At 48.0% G+C, this 16,458-nt stretch overlaps 2 protein-coding genes across 6 annotated transcripts in view; one reads left to right on the top strand and one right to left on the bottom strand.

Moving 5' to 3' along the window:
• DERL1 (derlin 1) overlaps window positions 1-6,138 on the top strand; it is a 125,068-nt gene extending 118,930 nt beyond the window's left edge. The window contains exon 9 of the mRNA XM_060287688.2: window positions 5,702-6,138. Within this exon, the coding sequence (XP_060143671.1) occupies window positions 5,702-5,914 (213 nt within the window). The 3' untranslated portion in view covers window positions 5,915-6,138. The remainder of the gene's footprint in view (window positions 1-5,701) is intronic.
• The window catches only part of ZHX2 (zinc fingers and homeoboxes 2), a 172,636-nt gene that overhangs the window by 57,307 nt on the left and 98,871 nt on the right, over window positions 1-16,458 (bottom strand). The window lies entirely within an intron of this gene.

Genomic DNA, 16,458 nt, shown 5'->3' with positions numbered 1-16,458 from the left:
GGTCAGCTGAATATCCCATGGGCTGCAGGAGGTAGAGGAGGAGAGGCAGGTAAACCACCAAAGCCCCCGGCTTGAAAGCTGCATTTAAGAGAGCTGGAGACTTAAAAATCCATCACCTCCTTTCCTTGCCGGACACAGTATTTATCACTTTCGTCGGCCCTCAGGCCACTGTACAGTGGGGAGAAGGACCTGCTATCACAAACGAACCCTCTCCCAAGGCCATCACAAATGAGGCTCCGTCAGAACGGAGAGAAGAATGAGTCTGCTTTAGGTGGCACACGAACGGAGCCTTTTCTGCTCCTCTTTGCTCTCCCGAGAAATTCTGCAACCCTGCTAGAACCCGAGGCTTGCACGGGGTCTTGTTAACCACTCATAACTGGAAGAGGGAATGTCTTCTCAGAGCACAAAGCCAAGGAAGCAAAGGCAGAAAGAGATGGATAATTTTCCAAATGAAATCGCCACATGATCAGTACAGGACTCGTGACAAATTTCTCGCAAAGTCATCTTCTATTTTCCATGAGCAATCTAGAAGGAGGACTTGGGGAAACCTACGAGACTGAAGAGAACACGTTGTCCTTTCCAGCTGTGAATCGCCGTGATGGTGGGAGAGGCCACGGGAGGCAAGGTGAAGTGGAAAGAAGGCTGAGTTCGGGGGCATGCACCCTCACAGCGTGACTCAACTGTGTTCAGGGTGCTGGGCTCTTGGTTATCCGTTGCAACTCTGGGAAGGCATCCACGTGGAGAGAGCCTCTGAAGGGGAGTTGGAAGACCTGAATGCCCCGCCTGGTCCCATTCCTAACAGGTGTCATTTCACTACCTGGGGATTTAACGGGGTGAGCTCTCGAATTCAGCTCCAGCCCTCCAGGGTTCTGAGATGCCAACAGCTGTTCCAAGAAAGGTGAAGAAGCAGCATCCCGGAGAGTCAGCAGGAAGTAGGGGGAGAGGGTGCCCGGAAGATGCACAGTCATGGCTGCAAAGGAACCGGTTGTGACAGACCCAGCCCAGAGTTAGGTTTAGGGAAAGCAAAGAAGAAAGCAAGATGCTCCCCCTTGGGAATAACGTTAAAATATCTGCTGCAGGAATCATCATGAAGACAGAGATATGCCTCCCCAAAGCAGCTTCTCTGGGAATAACTGAATTGCAGACTCTGAACATCAGAAAAATCCAAGAGAGATGAAAAACCTTGGGTAACAGCACAATAGGGAGAAAAACACTTCTCCAGGAGCTGCCTGAAGTGTCTGAATTGACCTGTATTAGGGAGTAGAGGTCTGCCACTGCAAGAAAGGAAATTGGTTGCAAGTTTTAATTAGCTGGGGTTTTGATAAGAGGTGGATCTTGGAAGCAGTAAAATGCCAAGTGATGGGCCTGAAAGGGCAGGTGAACCAGAGACAGGGTGGGCACTTTGCTCCGGCAGCAGCATATAATGAGCTTGAAAGTAGGCCAGGGCTGAACCGGGGCCCGCAGGCGTGGCTGAGAAATAACCAGTGGGGCCCTTGTGCCCGTCAGTCGTAGACAAATGCCATCTGCTCCAGCTGCTGCCCACTCTGCCCCATTCTCTCTCCACTTTACCATTGGTGGTTACGGCGACCTGGCTGGTGGGACCAAAGTGCCTTGAGTGCCCTTCTGTTCCTCTGGCTTAGCAGATGCTGCCATCTTGGCCAGGGCAGCCTGGCAGAGAGCCGGCTGCCAGGATCAGACAGCAGGGTGAGAGCAGGCACTCTCCAGTGCTCCTTGCTGGCTTGCCTCCTTCCTTCCACAGCCTTCCCTGAACACCTCCAAGGCATCAAGGACTGTGTTAAGTGCTTTGACTGTGACAACAAGCAATCTTTTCTCCCTGGGTTCAAGGAGGTGGCAGATAAGAGGACAGGCAGAGATGCAACAGTAGCTAAGTTCTGTGAATGGGAAACAGAAAGGACCATAGAGGATAGAGTGGGGGGTGTGGGGTGGAGATTAGGAAAGGCTTGCCCCGGGAGCCAGGTGAGCTCACTAAGGCCATAGTTACAGAGGATGGATTCACCCATGGACTTGGTGGCGCTTGGTGGGCTCTATGCACCTATCCTTCCTTCCTATCATCGTTGATAGTGTCAAAACCTTTCTTTTGTCGTAAGAGTGAACCAGGTAAGGAGGTGACTGGCTCAGGAAAGAGCCACGAGTGACTTTAAGCACGTGCTCTGTGGTCCGTGAGCAAGTGCAAGCCGGAAGGGCCACCACGTTCAGGCTCCACTGCAGATGCTGCCCCGACTTCTCAGTTAGTCCCCTCAATCCCCTGAGCTCAGGCTTGCTCAGGACACAGCACCTCAGCCTTTGCTCTCTGCCTGTTCCCATCATGAGGGGCAGGATGAGAACAACACAACTGCTGGAGAACTTCCTCAGCCGCCTGATTCCTGGGAGTCTAACACCTGCTGATAGGTCTTCCGGGCTCAGCTAAGGCCGTGGTACCTGAGGATGAATTCTTTCCCTCAAAACACACCTAGCTCCAAGGCAGACAGGCTCCTAAAGGCATGATCTTTGTGTGTGTGTGCAGGGCGGGGGCACGGAGGCTACCGGGGAACATAGTAGTCAGGCTTTGGGGATGGGCAGAACTGGGTTCCAATCTAGGTTTCTGCTGTGCAGACATTCGTACGTGAATGTTCACAGCAGCACTATTCATAACCGTCAACGGTGGAAATGTCCATCAACCGATGCCTGATAAGCAAAATACAGTCTATCCCTACGACGGGGTCTTACTTGGCAAAAGAAGGCATGAAGGGGTGACACATGCTACAAGTACAGGCCCTGAAAACATGATTCTAAGTGAAATAAACCAGTCACAAAAGACCACATACTGTATGACTCCATTTGTATGAAATGTCCAGGATGGGCAAATCTATAGCGATGGAAAGCAGACTCGTAGCTGTCAAGAGCCTAGGGGGCTGAAGGCCTGGGGGAGGGGGGGAATTGGGAAGCGACTGCAAATGGGCATGGGGTTTCTTTGTGGGGTGATGGAAGATGCTGGACAATTGTGTTGAGGGTTGCACAACTCTGGACTATAATAAAACCTGCTGGATGGTACCCTTCAGTGGGTGAATGACGTGGTATGTGAATTTTATCTCAGTAAGGCTGGTATATTTACATTGCTTCTTGGCTCCCACTAGACTAAGGTTGACGAGGGCAAAGACCCCTTTCTTTCACTGTCTTCTGAGGACCTGGCGCATGGTTGATGTTTTCATATTTGCTAATGAATGAACACGTGGCCTTGGGCAAGCCCCTTAGGTTCTTTAAGCCTCAGTTGCCGCATCTGCCAAGCGGAGATAAGAATGTCTCTTGCGGGCTTCCCTGGTGGCGCCGTGGTTAAGAATCTGCCTGCCAACGCAGGGGACGCGGGTTCGAGCCCTGGTCCGGGAAGATCCCACATGCTGCAGAGCAACTAAGCCCGTGTGCCACAACTACTGAGCCTGCGCTCTAGAGCCCCTGAGCCACAACTACAAAGCCCTTGTGCCACAACTACTAGCCCGTGTGCCACAACTACTGAGCCCGCGTGCCTAGAGCCCGTGCTCCGCAACAAGAGAAGCCACCGCAATGAGAAGCCCGCACACTGCAATGAAGAGTAGCCCCCGCTCGCTGCAACTAGAGAAAGCTCACGTGCAGCAACGGAGACCTAACACAGCCAATAAGTAAAAAAAAAAAAAAAAAAAAAAAAGATTGCCTCCTGCAAAGGGCTGCTGATTAGGAGATGGGGCACTAGAGGCCGTTGGCAGGTCTGGGGCACACAGTGGTGCTGATTAAAGGTTGGTCCCTGGATGTGTGGTTCAGCGCCACTGACTCGGCTCCATAGGGGGGTCCCTCCCACTGGGAATGCTATTTCTTAGCCACCCACCTCCCTCCCGTCACTCATCCGTTCTTAGAGCCCAGTGTCCACGGCCACGCTGTCACACAGAGCGGCCCGCATGAAGCCGGGTGTCAGGTCGTTAGAGGTTGCCCCGTGCGAGCACCCCGGCCAGCAGGGGGCTGGTGAACACATCAGACTGTATTTGCTGTCTGTCTGGAGAGGCCTCTGACAGCCTCTCCCAGACTGTGTCTGTCACTGCCGGTCAGGGCGGACGCCAGCTAGCAGCACACGCTGCTGAAAAGGCACAGTATTTTCAAAACAGCTGCGTGAGGGTCAAGGCTACGAGTGCGAGAAGCCACGCCGCCATCCTTACGAATCCGTTTTGCAGAAAACATGAAAAGGAACTTCCAGGCCCCCAGATGCCTGGAACTCTGCGTCCCACTCCCACTCTTGTTCACACCGGGGCCCCAAGAGCCCGGCCAGGGGTCCGGGTGCGCAGTGCCCCCCAAGCATCTGTCCTTTCCAGGCCTCCGAGCCCTCGGGGGAGCCATTCTCTTCTCCAGGAAGGCGACTCCCTGCCACCCTCCAGCCTCCCCAGACTTCACCGGTAACCCCTCCCTCTTTCGGGAACCAGCTGGAAAGTACCTTCTGCAGAGAAGCCCACCTGATCCTTTTAAGATGAGGTTAGGCCTCCATCACATGGGCTCGGAGCTCCATTTTTCCTTCCGTCTGCAATGTTACATTAATGATCATGTGTCTAAGGTCTGTCCCCCAACCAGCCCGTGTGCTCCCGGAGGGTGGGATCTGTTTGGATTACCGCAGTGTCCCCAGGGCTTAGCGCACAGGAGACGCTCGCTAAGTACTTGTTCAGTGAAACAGTCCCACTGACATTCTCCTTTCTCTCCACTTCTTCCAGCTCTGCTGGGCGGCGGCCTGTTCCTGCCCTGGCCCCTGTACCCCACGAAGCCAGAGGAGGAGAGGGTTGGAGGAAACACTTGGGTCTCTTCACAGAGAAGCCCCTTGTGTGGCAAGAGCGTGGGGAGGGGAGGAGAGGAAGCGGGAGGGGTGCGGGGTGAAGCCTGGAGGTGGGGGGACGATGCAAGGGATGGCGGGGGGCTGAGGAGACTGCGAGGCTGGCCTGCGGGCCCCTCCCACTCTATCCACCCGCACCCCACCCGCGCTGCCCACCCCTCGTCTGGGCAAAGCCCCTTCATCCTCTGGGGAAGGTGACACTCTAAAGCTGGTGGAGAGCTGACCGAGCAGCCCTACAGGTGACCGCAAGGGGCTGACCCACTGGTTTGGTTTTTGGACATTTTGAGCCAGCCTCACAGTAAGAAATACATTCCACATGGCAGTCCTGTGTGTGTGTGTGTGTGTGTGTGTGTGTGTGTGTGTGTGTGTGTGTGTGTGTGTGTGTGTGTAGACTTGCATATAAAAATGAAGCGGACAAATACAGGAGGAAGGGATTAGAGCTACAAACTATTAGGTACGAAATAAGCGACAAGTTTACACTCTACAAGAATACAGCGAATATTTTATAAGAACTATACATGGAGTATAGCCTTTAAAAACTGTGAATCACTATACTGTGCACCTGTAACTTGTATAATTCAAACAAAAAAACAAACCCCACAAAGTGAACAAAATACTACTCACCCTGACTATGTTGGGTGTATTCTAATACCTTCTACTCTTTTCTATTCAATTTCAAAAACACTAGCGGTCATGACTTACTAACAGGGACCTGCAGCCAGGACTGGTTAGGTGTGGGAAACAGATACTTCTTGCAGTTTTAGGTCAAATGAAAGGGAAGACGGTGACAACGAGAGTGTTCCATGTGGACAAGGCTTTAAAGTTTATATAACACTCCTCTCTCATTTGTGTTCACAACAGCCCTGCAGCATCAAGGGGATAAGACTGCCATCCAATTTCACCCACGTAGAACCTGCACCATCTGTGAAAGGCGTTATAAGGTTGCAGGGCAAGTATGGAGAGAGGTCTTCTGCCTTTTACCATCTGTCCTCCCATCATGCTATGTTACCCAGGGAGAACCCCTTAACTGTCTGGAGATCACGTATATTTGAGAAAGGCAGCAACAGGCATTAGAATTAGTTTCATTTGGATTAGAAAAAAAAACTACCCCACACTTCGGTGGTGCTTGTCACGTGCCTTTCACCGGGATCTATGCTGGGGATGGTGGTGTAAAGGCACTAACACAGGTACCTCTTCTGAGTACTTAAGATCCAGGTACTTTATATAGCTTTGATTTCATTTAATCCTCACAACACCATTATGAGGTGGGTGTCATTCCGAGAAAGCATCCTCTGACTTGACTTGGCGGCTCTGGGCACCCAAACAAAGAGGCCGGGGCAGGACCGACTTCCTGCTAGTTGGGTGTTGGCCACATAGCCGCACGTGTTGCATTTTTCCAACACTCCTGGGAGGTTTCCCATTTTGAGGAAACTGAGGCTGAGAAGGGTTTAAGCAAGTTGATGATAGACCCCTGGGATGGGGGAAGGCTTCATGCTCTGTCCCCTTTAGTTAAAACCATTTTAATTTTTTTTAATTTCACAAGCAGTGTCTGATTTTTCTGAAAATCTAAACAATACAGGAGTATTCAGAGGAAAATGCTCCCCCACCTCTGCTTCTCTATTTCCACTGCTTTTAACAGTTTGATGTCTATCCTTTTCCCATGCACAAACACACCCAGACGTGGACATTATGTTTCACAAAAGGGATTGCACTAGACACATTATTCTGCAACTTGTGTTATTCACTCACTCCGTATCACCAGTTATCAGTCCCCATCCACACGTAAAGAGTATTCCTTATCCCCCGGCCGGATTTCATTGCCTGAAGGTAGCATAAACCACTCCCCTACTGCTAGACTCTCCAGTTGTCTTCAATTGCTCATGAATTCTGTACCAAACATAATTGTAAATGTAACAGATTCCTGAGCTGTAAGCGCTCAATAAACATTAGCTAAATTTTTAGCTTCCTTATCTAGCTTTATTTAACCGATGGCTTCCATTCAATTCCTATTGCAACTGCTCATTTCAAAGAGTTGGAGCTAACTATGCCTCAGTCTCCCGACCATTATGGAAACTGGTTCCATTCATGGCCCACGGGTGATAGCTACCTAAGCCGATATTGAAACTGGGTTTCGACAGGTAATTTTTGAACTGATATTACTTTTCCAAATTTTCAGACTCATTCCCTAACTGCAGCTGAGCTTTTGCAGGAAACTACACAGTGGTATAAAGTAATGAAGGTTGTGGCTTAGGTTTTTAAGAGAAGCTGTAGAACTCCAGCCTAATATAGAGAAGGGAGGAAGCTACACAGCCTAACATTTCTGCTGTACCTCAAATCATGTTATTACACTAGTTCAAACAACAAGAAGTTGAGCCTGTCACTGCAGACTGTGTCCCCTCATAGGTCCCCAGGCCGCTTCTCTGCCCTGGGCAGAAACTGAGTCACCCCTCTCTTCCATTTCATAGTATCCTTGAGATTCAGACTGTGTTCCTTTTTCAGAACTCTCAGACTCTGCTTTGCTTTTCCTTGTCCTTTTCCTTCAACATGGGCAGCAAAGCAGAAGAGAGTCTTGTGTTCTTTCTTCCTTCCTGATATTCCAAGATCCCTTCTTGTATCATTTCCTTTCTACCTAAAGAACTTCCATGAGCTGTTCTTTTAGGGCAGGTGTGCTGGCAATAAATTCATAGTTTTCCTTCTGAGAATGTCTTGATTTCCCTTTCATCCCTGAAGGGTATTTTTTGCTGGATCTAGGATTCTCGGTTGACAGTTCTTTTAAAAATGCTGTGCCTCTTCCTTTTGGCCTCCGTGGCTTCTGATGAGAAATCCACTCTCATTCATGTTGTTTTATAAATGAAAGGTCATTTCTCACTCAACAATTTCAAGAGTTTGTCTTTAGTTTTCAGACGTTTGAGTATGATGTGTCTTGGTGTGGATGGCGTTAGATTTATAATATTTGGGATTTGCTCAGCTTCTTGAATCTGTAGGCTTATGTCTTTTGCCAAATCTGGGAAGGTTGAAGCCATATTTACTTGAGTAGTTTTTCAGCCCCACTGTCTTTCTCCTCTCTGTCCAGGACTCTGATGACATGACTATTATGACGACTGTTACAGTCCTATAGCTCCCTGAGGTTCTGTTCATTCTCCCCGCTGCCCCCCCACGCCAGTCTGTTTTCTCTTTGTTGTTCAGACCGGGTAATTTATATTGTCCTATTTTCAAGTTCACTGATTCTTTCGTCTGTCTCTTCCATTCTCTTATTGAGCTCATCCAGTGAGTTTTAAATTTCAGTAATTGTATTTTTCAGCCCTAAAATTTCCATGTAGTTTTTTTTGACTTCTATTTCTTTGTTGAAACTTTCTATTTTTTTTTTCATTTGTGTCTTATTCCTACTTGCTTTTTTTTTTTTTTTTTTTTGTGGCATGTGGGCCTCTCACTGTGGTGGCCTCTCCCGTTGCGGAGCACAGGCTCCGGACGCGCAGGCTCAGCGGCCATGGCTCACGGGCCCAGCCGCTCTGCCGCATGTGGGATCTTCCCGGACTGGGGCACGAACCCGCGTCCCCTGCATCGGCAGGCGGACTCTCAACCACTGTGCCACCAGGGGAGCCCCCTACTTGCTTTTTGAAGCACTTTTATGATGGCTGCTTTAAAATCTTCGTTGGAGAATTGCAACATCTGTGTCATCTTGGTGTTGGCATCTATTGTCTTTTTTCATTTAGTTTGAGATCTTCTTGGTTCTTGGTATGAGCGATTTTGTTCAAAAATGGAAATGTGGACGTTTGGGTATTATGCTATAAGGGTTTGCATCTCTCATGAAATCTTCTGTTTTAGCTGGATTAGGGGAAGGGAGTACCACCTCATTAATGCCAAGTGGAAGTCTAGGCTCTCTGCTTGGTCTTCATTGACATGTGAGCAGGGAGTTTCCTCATTACTGAGCAGGGATGGGAGCTCCAGCTCTCCACAAGGTTTCCACTGAGGTCCCCAGCTGGGAAGGGCAAGGAGTGTCTCCTTACTGCTCCCAGGTGGCCTTCACTGACATCAAGGAGGTGGGTGTGGCCAGGTTACCTTCGTACCTGGCCTTCTCTGACACCACCCTGGGCAGCTGGGGTGCCCTGTTATAACCTGCTAGGGTGGAAGTTGACGCTCCCCATTTGGCCTTTGCTTGTGAGATGGAGGCTGAGCCACAGTTTTTTCTGGGGTGTTTGGATCAAGACTGTGATTATTCTCTAGAAGTGTTCAGCTTCCTAGGCTGCCCTTTCCTGGTCCTTTGGCTACAGAGAGAGCAGGCTTTTTTTGTTTGTTTGTTTGTTTGTTTGTTTTTGGATCTGTGCCCATTGGCATTTCTGAGTTGATGGCTTCTTCAGCTCCTAGTCTTGGATATATGAGGCAAAACAAACAAAGAAAAAACAAACAAACCAAAAGAAAGCCCCAGGGAACCCACCGCCATGTCATTCCTTGGGTTATGAGGCCCCTAGATAATCTGTTTCTTCTTTCCACCTCCCAGAGTCTTCTTACATTTGTTTTGCACATAATATCCAGAGTTTTCAGTTGTATTTAGCAGGAGGAATAGAGAGAAGTGTGTCTACTCCATCTTCCCAGAGGTAGCGGTCCATCGACAAACATTAGCGATTTCCATTCCCCTCTCTTCCCAGGCCCATTGAAACATTATATTTACCACTCGTATCCTTGGACATTTCTATCCACCCAACATACAACACCAGCTTTATCTTTTTAGCTTCCATGAAGATGATGATGAAGATAAGGAGGAGAGGGAGGAAAGCTCACGTAAGGACACACCAGAGCAACATGCTATTTCCCTTTCCAAAGTCTTTTCTACATCTCTACTGTCTACAGACCAGACTCCAAACTCATCAGCCTGCCAAAGGACACTCTGTACAGTTCTGGTCTCTGTCTTCGTTCTTGCCCAGAGTCCCCTTCACTTGTGTGCGGGAGCTTATCTTCTGCCTGGTGTGTCTGCCCTTGTCACTCCATGCTTGCACACAGGACCCATTTCTCAATGCCCGTTTTCTTCCATAAGACCTTCCAGCTGAAACCGAAGCCCATCCCAGGACTTGGCACTTATATTAGACATTAATAATTCCTGCAGGTGTACCATTTACTTCATTATTTGGACTTTAAATTCATGAAAGAGCTGGGTTATGCTTGATCCTTCTTTATCTCTTGGCCTACCATAAGCATCTGATAAATACTTTTTTGGAAACAGTGACTAAAGGCCCTTGCTTGTCAGTGTGAATCTGATGGCAGAATTCTGAGAACTAAATAAAAACCCAGCATCAAGCAGATAAGATTAGCTCTGGGCGAAGTTATCTTAAATGCAGATAAGACAGAAGCTGGAGAGTAAGAAGAATTTGGAGTGTCTGGACTAATAATTGAAGTTATTAATGCATCTAAATAAAGAATAAGTTTAGAAGAGAGCTAGGAGAAGCAGTCACCCAACTAGGAGGAATGTCCTGGCCTGAGGAAAGCCCAGGGGGGCTGGAGGCAGGGCAGCCCTGTTGTGGTGGTAGGTGCCCAGGTGGAGGCCGTGCATATGTGAATTCCAGAACCACCTCCCGAGTGGATTCTGTGCGTACTCAGGTGGCCTTGGGAAGCCAGCTTCCCATCTTCACTTCCCTACAGAGTTGGGGAAGTGACCCAATAATGCAATTGTCTGGGCCCTTGGCAGTCTTATTTTTCACTTATTGGTCTTTGGTGTCTTATGAGTTTGGTTGGCAAAAAAAAAAAAAATCCATTTATAATATCAATAATTCAAATAATAAAAAATGACAACTGAAAGATTATTCAGTGCCTATTATGTGCCAGACTGGGATGGACAGTTCATGGAGCATCTTGTTTCATCGGTACCATCGTCCTGTGAGGCAAGTCCTGTGACTGTCCCATCTCATGGATGGAGAACTTGAGGCTCAAAGAGATTACTCTACTTGCTCAAGCTCAGAAGAGTCAGAGCTGGGATTTCAGCCCAAGTCTCCTGACTCCAAGGTCCACCCTTCACCACTGGGCTTTCTAACGTTGCCTTTTCTATGTGCCAGGCACTGTTCTAAGAGCCTTACATATATGAACTCCTATAACCCTCCAAAGAACCCCTTGAGGTAGGGACTATTTCTACCCCCCAATTTACAGCTGAGGAAACAGAGGCACAGAGAGGTCAGGTAACTTGCCCAAAGTCACACAGCTAGTGTGAGTAGAGCAGGATTTGAAACCAGGTAATGTGGCAAAGGACCATTATGTCATGCTGCCTCTTTCTGAGGCACTTGCCTGACTCCTTCTAATAGACCTAAGCCCCTTGAGAGAAAGAACTCCATCTTAGTCGTTTTTGTATCCTTACCAGCTACTGTAGTGCTGGCACAAAGTACGCCTATAATACACGTTGGGTCATTTGAATTCCATTGGAAGGGCAGCCCTCTAGCCACCTGCCCTGTTCCAGCTACATTCTGATTTCATGAAGCCCCTTGAATTTGCAGCTGAACTAAAGTAGGTTTTTGCCAGGCTGCAGGCTTCTCATTTTGTTTCATGCACAGATTACAAATGCAAGGCCCACAGAGCTACGAATAATTGCTACTGGAGCATATTTTTCCCATTTGGGGACCTGAGTTTTCAAGTAACTCAGTCCTAGAAGCAGGAGGCTAGCAAATGCCTTTTTAGCACCATCTTCTGAGTCCAGTTGTGACTCGAAAGGTTTATCGAAGCGGAATAAAGGTACCAATTTAGCCGAGTGGTTCTCAACGGTGGATGACTTCATCCCCCTAGAGGACATTCGGCAACATCTGGAGATGTTTTTGGTTGTCACAACAGTGGGGACATGGAGGGTGCTACTGGTATCTAGTGGGTAGAGGCCAGGGATACTGCTACACATCCTGCAATGCAAGGACAATGCATCACAACAAAGAATTAGCCAGCCTCCAATGCCAGCAGTGCTGAGGCTGAGAAATCCTGATTAGCCAAGCAGCCCCCAAATCTGCATGTACAAGTGGTTTTAAAGAGGAAGCATCGCTCGAAGATTAAATTAGGTTTTATGAGACTTTTTTCCCAGAGAGCAGGCATCAATCACTGGCGGAAAAAATAGAAGTGAGCCTTCTATGCCAAAGCTAAACCATCTTTGTTTGGGCGCACATTCCGAGGCAGTGCTTTGAGAAGTAAGGTCCTAAGGATCTCCTACCCCAAAGCCACTTGGGAAGCTTATTAAAATGCAAATTCCACGGCCTCCCTCAAACCCACTGCATTAGGCTCTCTTGGTGAGAGTACGAGGGATCTATGTTTTTAGGACACCCCAAAAGTCGTTTGGCTGCACACTGACAGTTTTCTTCCACTCTTCCAGAAGTAGGGGAGATAAATTGGGGGGTGGGGGAGGAGTGCGGTAGACCGACCATATGCATGGTGGTTTTTAAAAAGTTAACTAAAAATGCTCACATTCTAGTGCGGTTCCTCTAACTTCAGTCATCTGTACCACACTGTCATGAGTTATGCCCTGGACGAATACAACCCCTTCTCTTCTCTTCTTAATAATTAAAAAAAATTATTTTGGTTATCTTTTTTCCTAATACTCCTGAGAATACATACGTAACCATGAAAATGATCGAGATCTGTCCGTACCACTTAAAATCGGCATGCAGTACGTGTAGGAAGCAGTGCCTTATGGCAAAGCAATTACAGTCCGCCAGGAGAATGCTAATAACAGCGCCTGCAAGCTCTGGAAGGCAGACACGCACGGCTCTTCATTTGGAACCTCAGAGCCTCCTTTTCAGGGATGGATGACAATCCCCTAGGCTTCCTGGAAGAGGAAGAACAGAGTGGGCAACGGCCCATGCTCCTGACCGTGACATTGTGGCCTCATCCACAGCTGCCAGTTCCCATTTATGAGCCTTTGAAAACAACCATCTCAAACCCAGCACTGGGACAACATGAAGGACCAACACATTCTGAGCCTCAGAAATTGGAACCCACATGTGTGATGAGCAGAAGTCACACTCCAACCATACACTCGTTTTCACAATCATCCTCCTGTTCCCAGAGGGCACCCCACTTTTAGTGGGGAGCAGAGGGAAAAGCCTGATACACAGAAAGCTACAAAACAATTCACGTCTCTACTAAGAATCAGAACAAATATTCGCCATCTGGTTTTCCATTTACATCTTTTTCCAAAATGCCTAAACTTGACATAATGTTAGTTTTAACTGGGCTCTGCACCCGGCCCACTGCCAATGCTGGGAACACAGCAGCAGTGGCAGGGAATTACGAGTGCGCCTGTACTCGCTAACACCACTTTATTTTTGTCTTTCCCTCCAATTTGCCTTAAGCTGCCTGCATAATTTCCACCTCAGGTGAAACCTCTCTGTCTTCGTTCTTTCCTACTTGAAATACATTGATTTTCCACCTAAGTCAGGAGATGGGGAAGTGGGATGGGAGGTGTGACTGTGGAATTGGGTTAAGAGGAGGGTAAGACATCACATTCTAAACTCAGGTAAGACGGATGCAGAAGAAAAAAGAGGAAAAAAAAAAAGAAAAATGAAAAGAAACCTGTGGGAGCATTTCTCTTTGGGGACTCAAAGAGGGGGGTTCCTGAGGGAGGCCATAAATGTGACACCCTTTTGCTCCAGCCTCACGGGGCTTGTTATTTAAGCAGCTTCTCTTTTTGTGCCGTTGTAAACCATGCCTGCTTGGCTTTAACCGGAAAGACAAGGCAGGGTATGAACATCGATCGTTTGTCATACAGAGTGAAGTAAGTCAGAAAGAGAAAGACAAATACCGTATGCTGACACATATAGATGGAATTTAAGAAAAAAAAATGTCATGAAGAACCTAGGGGTAAGACAGGAATAAAGACACAGACCTACTAGAGAATGGACTTGAGGATACGGGGAGGGGAAGGGTGAGCTGTGACAAAGCGAGAGAGAGGCATGGACATAGATACACTACCAAACGTAAGGTAGATAGCTAGTGGGAAGCAGCCGCATAGCACAGGAGATCAGCTCAGTGCTTTGTGACCACCTAGAGGGGTGGGATAGGGAGGGTGGGAGGGAGACGCAAGAGGGAGGAGATATGGGGATATATGTATATGTATAGCTAATTCACTTTGTTATAAAGCAGAAACTAACACACCATTGTAAAGCAATTATACTCCAATAAAGATGTAAAAAAAAATGTTTGTCAGGGAGAGGAAGTGCTCTCAGTGCTGTGGGAGAGAGGTAAGAGGCAGGTGAGAGGGTCTGTGTAGGAGATAGAGACCGTAGCTCTGCGAGGGAGAGAAAAAAATCCAAGCTGCGCCCAGCCCTCCAGCCCTTTGGGAACTTGGAATTCTGTGACGACCTGGATGAGAACCTGCACCCACAGGGCCCCGTTTGGTGCTTTGGACCCAGTAGGGATTCGGTACAAGTTTGCTGAGTGGACGGATGTTGCGCGGCTGTTGACTGAACCTCTCACCCCTCACCCTGGACATCCAGGACGTCTGTAAAATTGTGGGAAGATCCAGAGGGTGAGTATTGGACAAGTCTGTGCAAAACCACCGCTCGACTGGAAGAACAAGGTTGGGAGCACGTCCCCCTGAGCTGGGGCGGGAGTCCAAAGGGGGGTGGGTGGGAAGAGCAGCCTCAGGACCAGCCTGCCTGGGCACGCATCCTGGCCGCCCTCTGGGGATTCACCTCCACGAGTGACGTGGCTCCTCTGGGCCTCAGTTTCCTGATCTGTGAAACGATTATGATAATGGTGTCCATCTCAAGGGTTCTAGTGCAGCTTTAAGGAGTTAATACAGAAAAGTGTGTAGAACAGTGCCTGGCACACAGAGGATGCTAAATAAGTACTAGCTGCTCTCATTTTTCTGTGGGTGGGAAAGATTGGGTTAACTTGGTCGTTTTTGGACTAGAAGCAAAAACCATCCTATAGTGTGAAGCTTGTGGATGCATGAGGGTAGGGAGGGAAGAAAATCCAGAAGCATGTTGATCCGGCTCAGTCCTGCCTTTGACACTGGGAATTCACGCCTAAAAACTTCACTCTTTTAAACAGAGTTGACTATGTATCTGTTCATCAGTTCTTAGATCCTTTTCTGAAAGTGAAGAGCGCAAACATCACCACTATCATGATGAACAGCTACATTTCCATTGATACACCTCCACTGCCATCACCCACTGTCCCTGAGGCTTTTTCTACTGTTTTCTCATCCCCTATGTTTAATTGTTTTGGTCGTTTACCAGAAGGAAAAGAGCTTTGGGAGAAAAAAAGACCTGGCTCGATCACTTCATAGCTGTGTAACCTTGGGTGAGTCATTCCACCTCTCTTGAGTTTCAGTTTCCTCATCTGTAAGATGGGTTTCTGATAACAACTGGTGATGACTATACAAAGCGCCTGGGAAAAGCCTGTCACGTGCATGGAGATGCTGAATGGGTGGTGGCTTGTTTTTGCAGTGTGGACAAATCAGCGTGTACGCTTTGCTGATATCCCTTTGACGGTCCTGAAACACGTCGTTCACTTGAAGAGGCTGGATGGCCATGACTTCTCCTCGTGAATTTAGGTTTCCAGGTTGAGCAGTACGACCTGAGGCCTCAGATAAGCCCAAATGTGGCCTTGCAGTGATCTGGACCCACAGCTGGCAAAAGGAACCAAGCTGTCCTCTGCACACCAGATGGGACTTGTCCCTGCCTCCAGACTGGTGATCTCCTGGCCCACACTTCCAGCTATTCGGTTAAACAGAGTTGACCCAGGTTTGAGAGAGGGGGTTTCACCACTGACCAGCTTGAAGGAAAAACAAAGTCTCAGTTCTTTGTCAGGAAAACATGAAAATCACTCCATGTGTGAGGCTATATCCTGGGATGAGAACCTGTTCTTTAGTTTTCTTGTTCCTTTAACAATCTACTTCAGTCAATGGAAACGAAATTGCTCCATTAAATTTCGAAACACATTAAAGGAAAAAAACACACAGACAAAACAAAAACCTCCCAGGCTGAAAGATATAAATCCCAAACCGAATAGTGAGACACGATGTTTTCCAGAAGCAATTAGACTTGATTTTGAGACTAAGAAATGTAATAATCAGTGACATCTCAGAATCTCAGGGTTTTGCTGTGCTTTTGAAGGAAAGAACAAAGCTTTGGTGCTGGGAAGCACGGAGGCATGGTGGTTACTGTCGGGACAAGATCACTGAATTCTCGTAACAACCCTCTGAGGTAGGTACTATCATTATCCCCATTTCACAGGTGACAACACTGAGGCACAGTGATTTCAGTAACTTGCTGAAGATGATATAACTAGTAAGTGGAGAGCTGGGATTTTAACCACAGTCGTAACCACTAGGCGGTACTGCCCCTCATGACCCAGAAGAAACTCCAGTGCCCAGTACCAGAAGGAGCCCAGGCTCCCAAGACTGTCGAGGGCTTTGGAATAACTCACAGTGCCGAGGAATAAGTCATGCTAGCTCAGGACATCAGTTTTTGAAGCATGTTCCCACATCCTGGCTGTTTGGAAATCCATCCAACCTTGTTAATTTCATCCCCATTTCACAGTCATGGAAACAGGCTCGAGGGGTTAAACAACTTCTCTGAGGTCACACCCATTATCTCCTTACTCCCAGGCACCGTCCTCTCCTTGATGATGTGTAATCAAGTCTAAATGGACAT

This window comes from Globicephala melas, chromosome 17 (genome assembly GCF_963455315.2).
Source record: "Globicephala melas chromosome 17, mGloMel1.2, whole genome shotgun sequence".
Lineage (NCBI taxonomy): Eukaryota > Metazoa > Chordata > Mammalia > Artiodactyla > Delphinidae > Globicephala > Globicephala melas.
The sequence above is the reverse complement of the archived record's forward strand: the minus strand, read 5'-3'. Positions and strand labels throughout refer to the sequence as shown.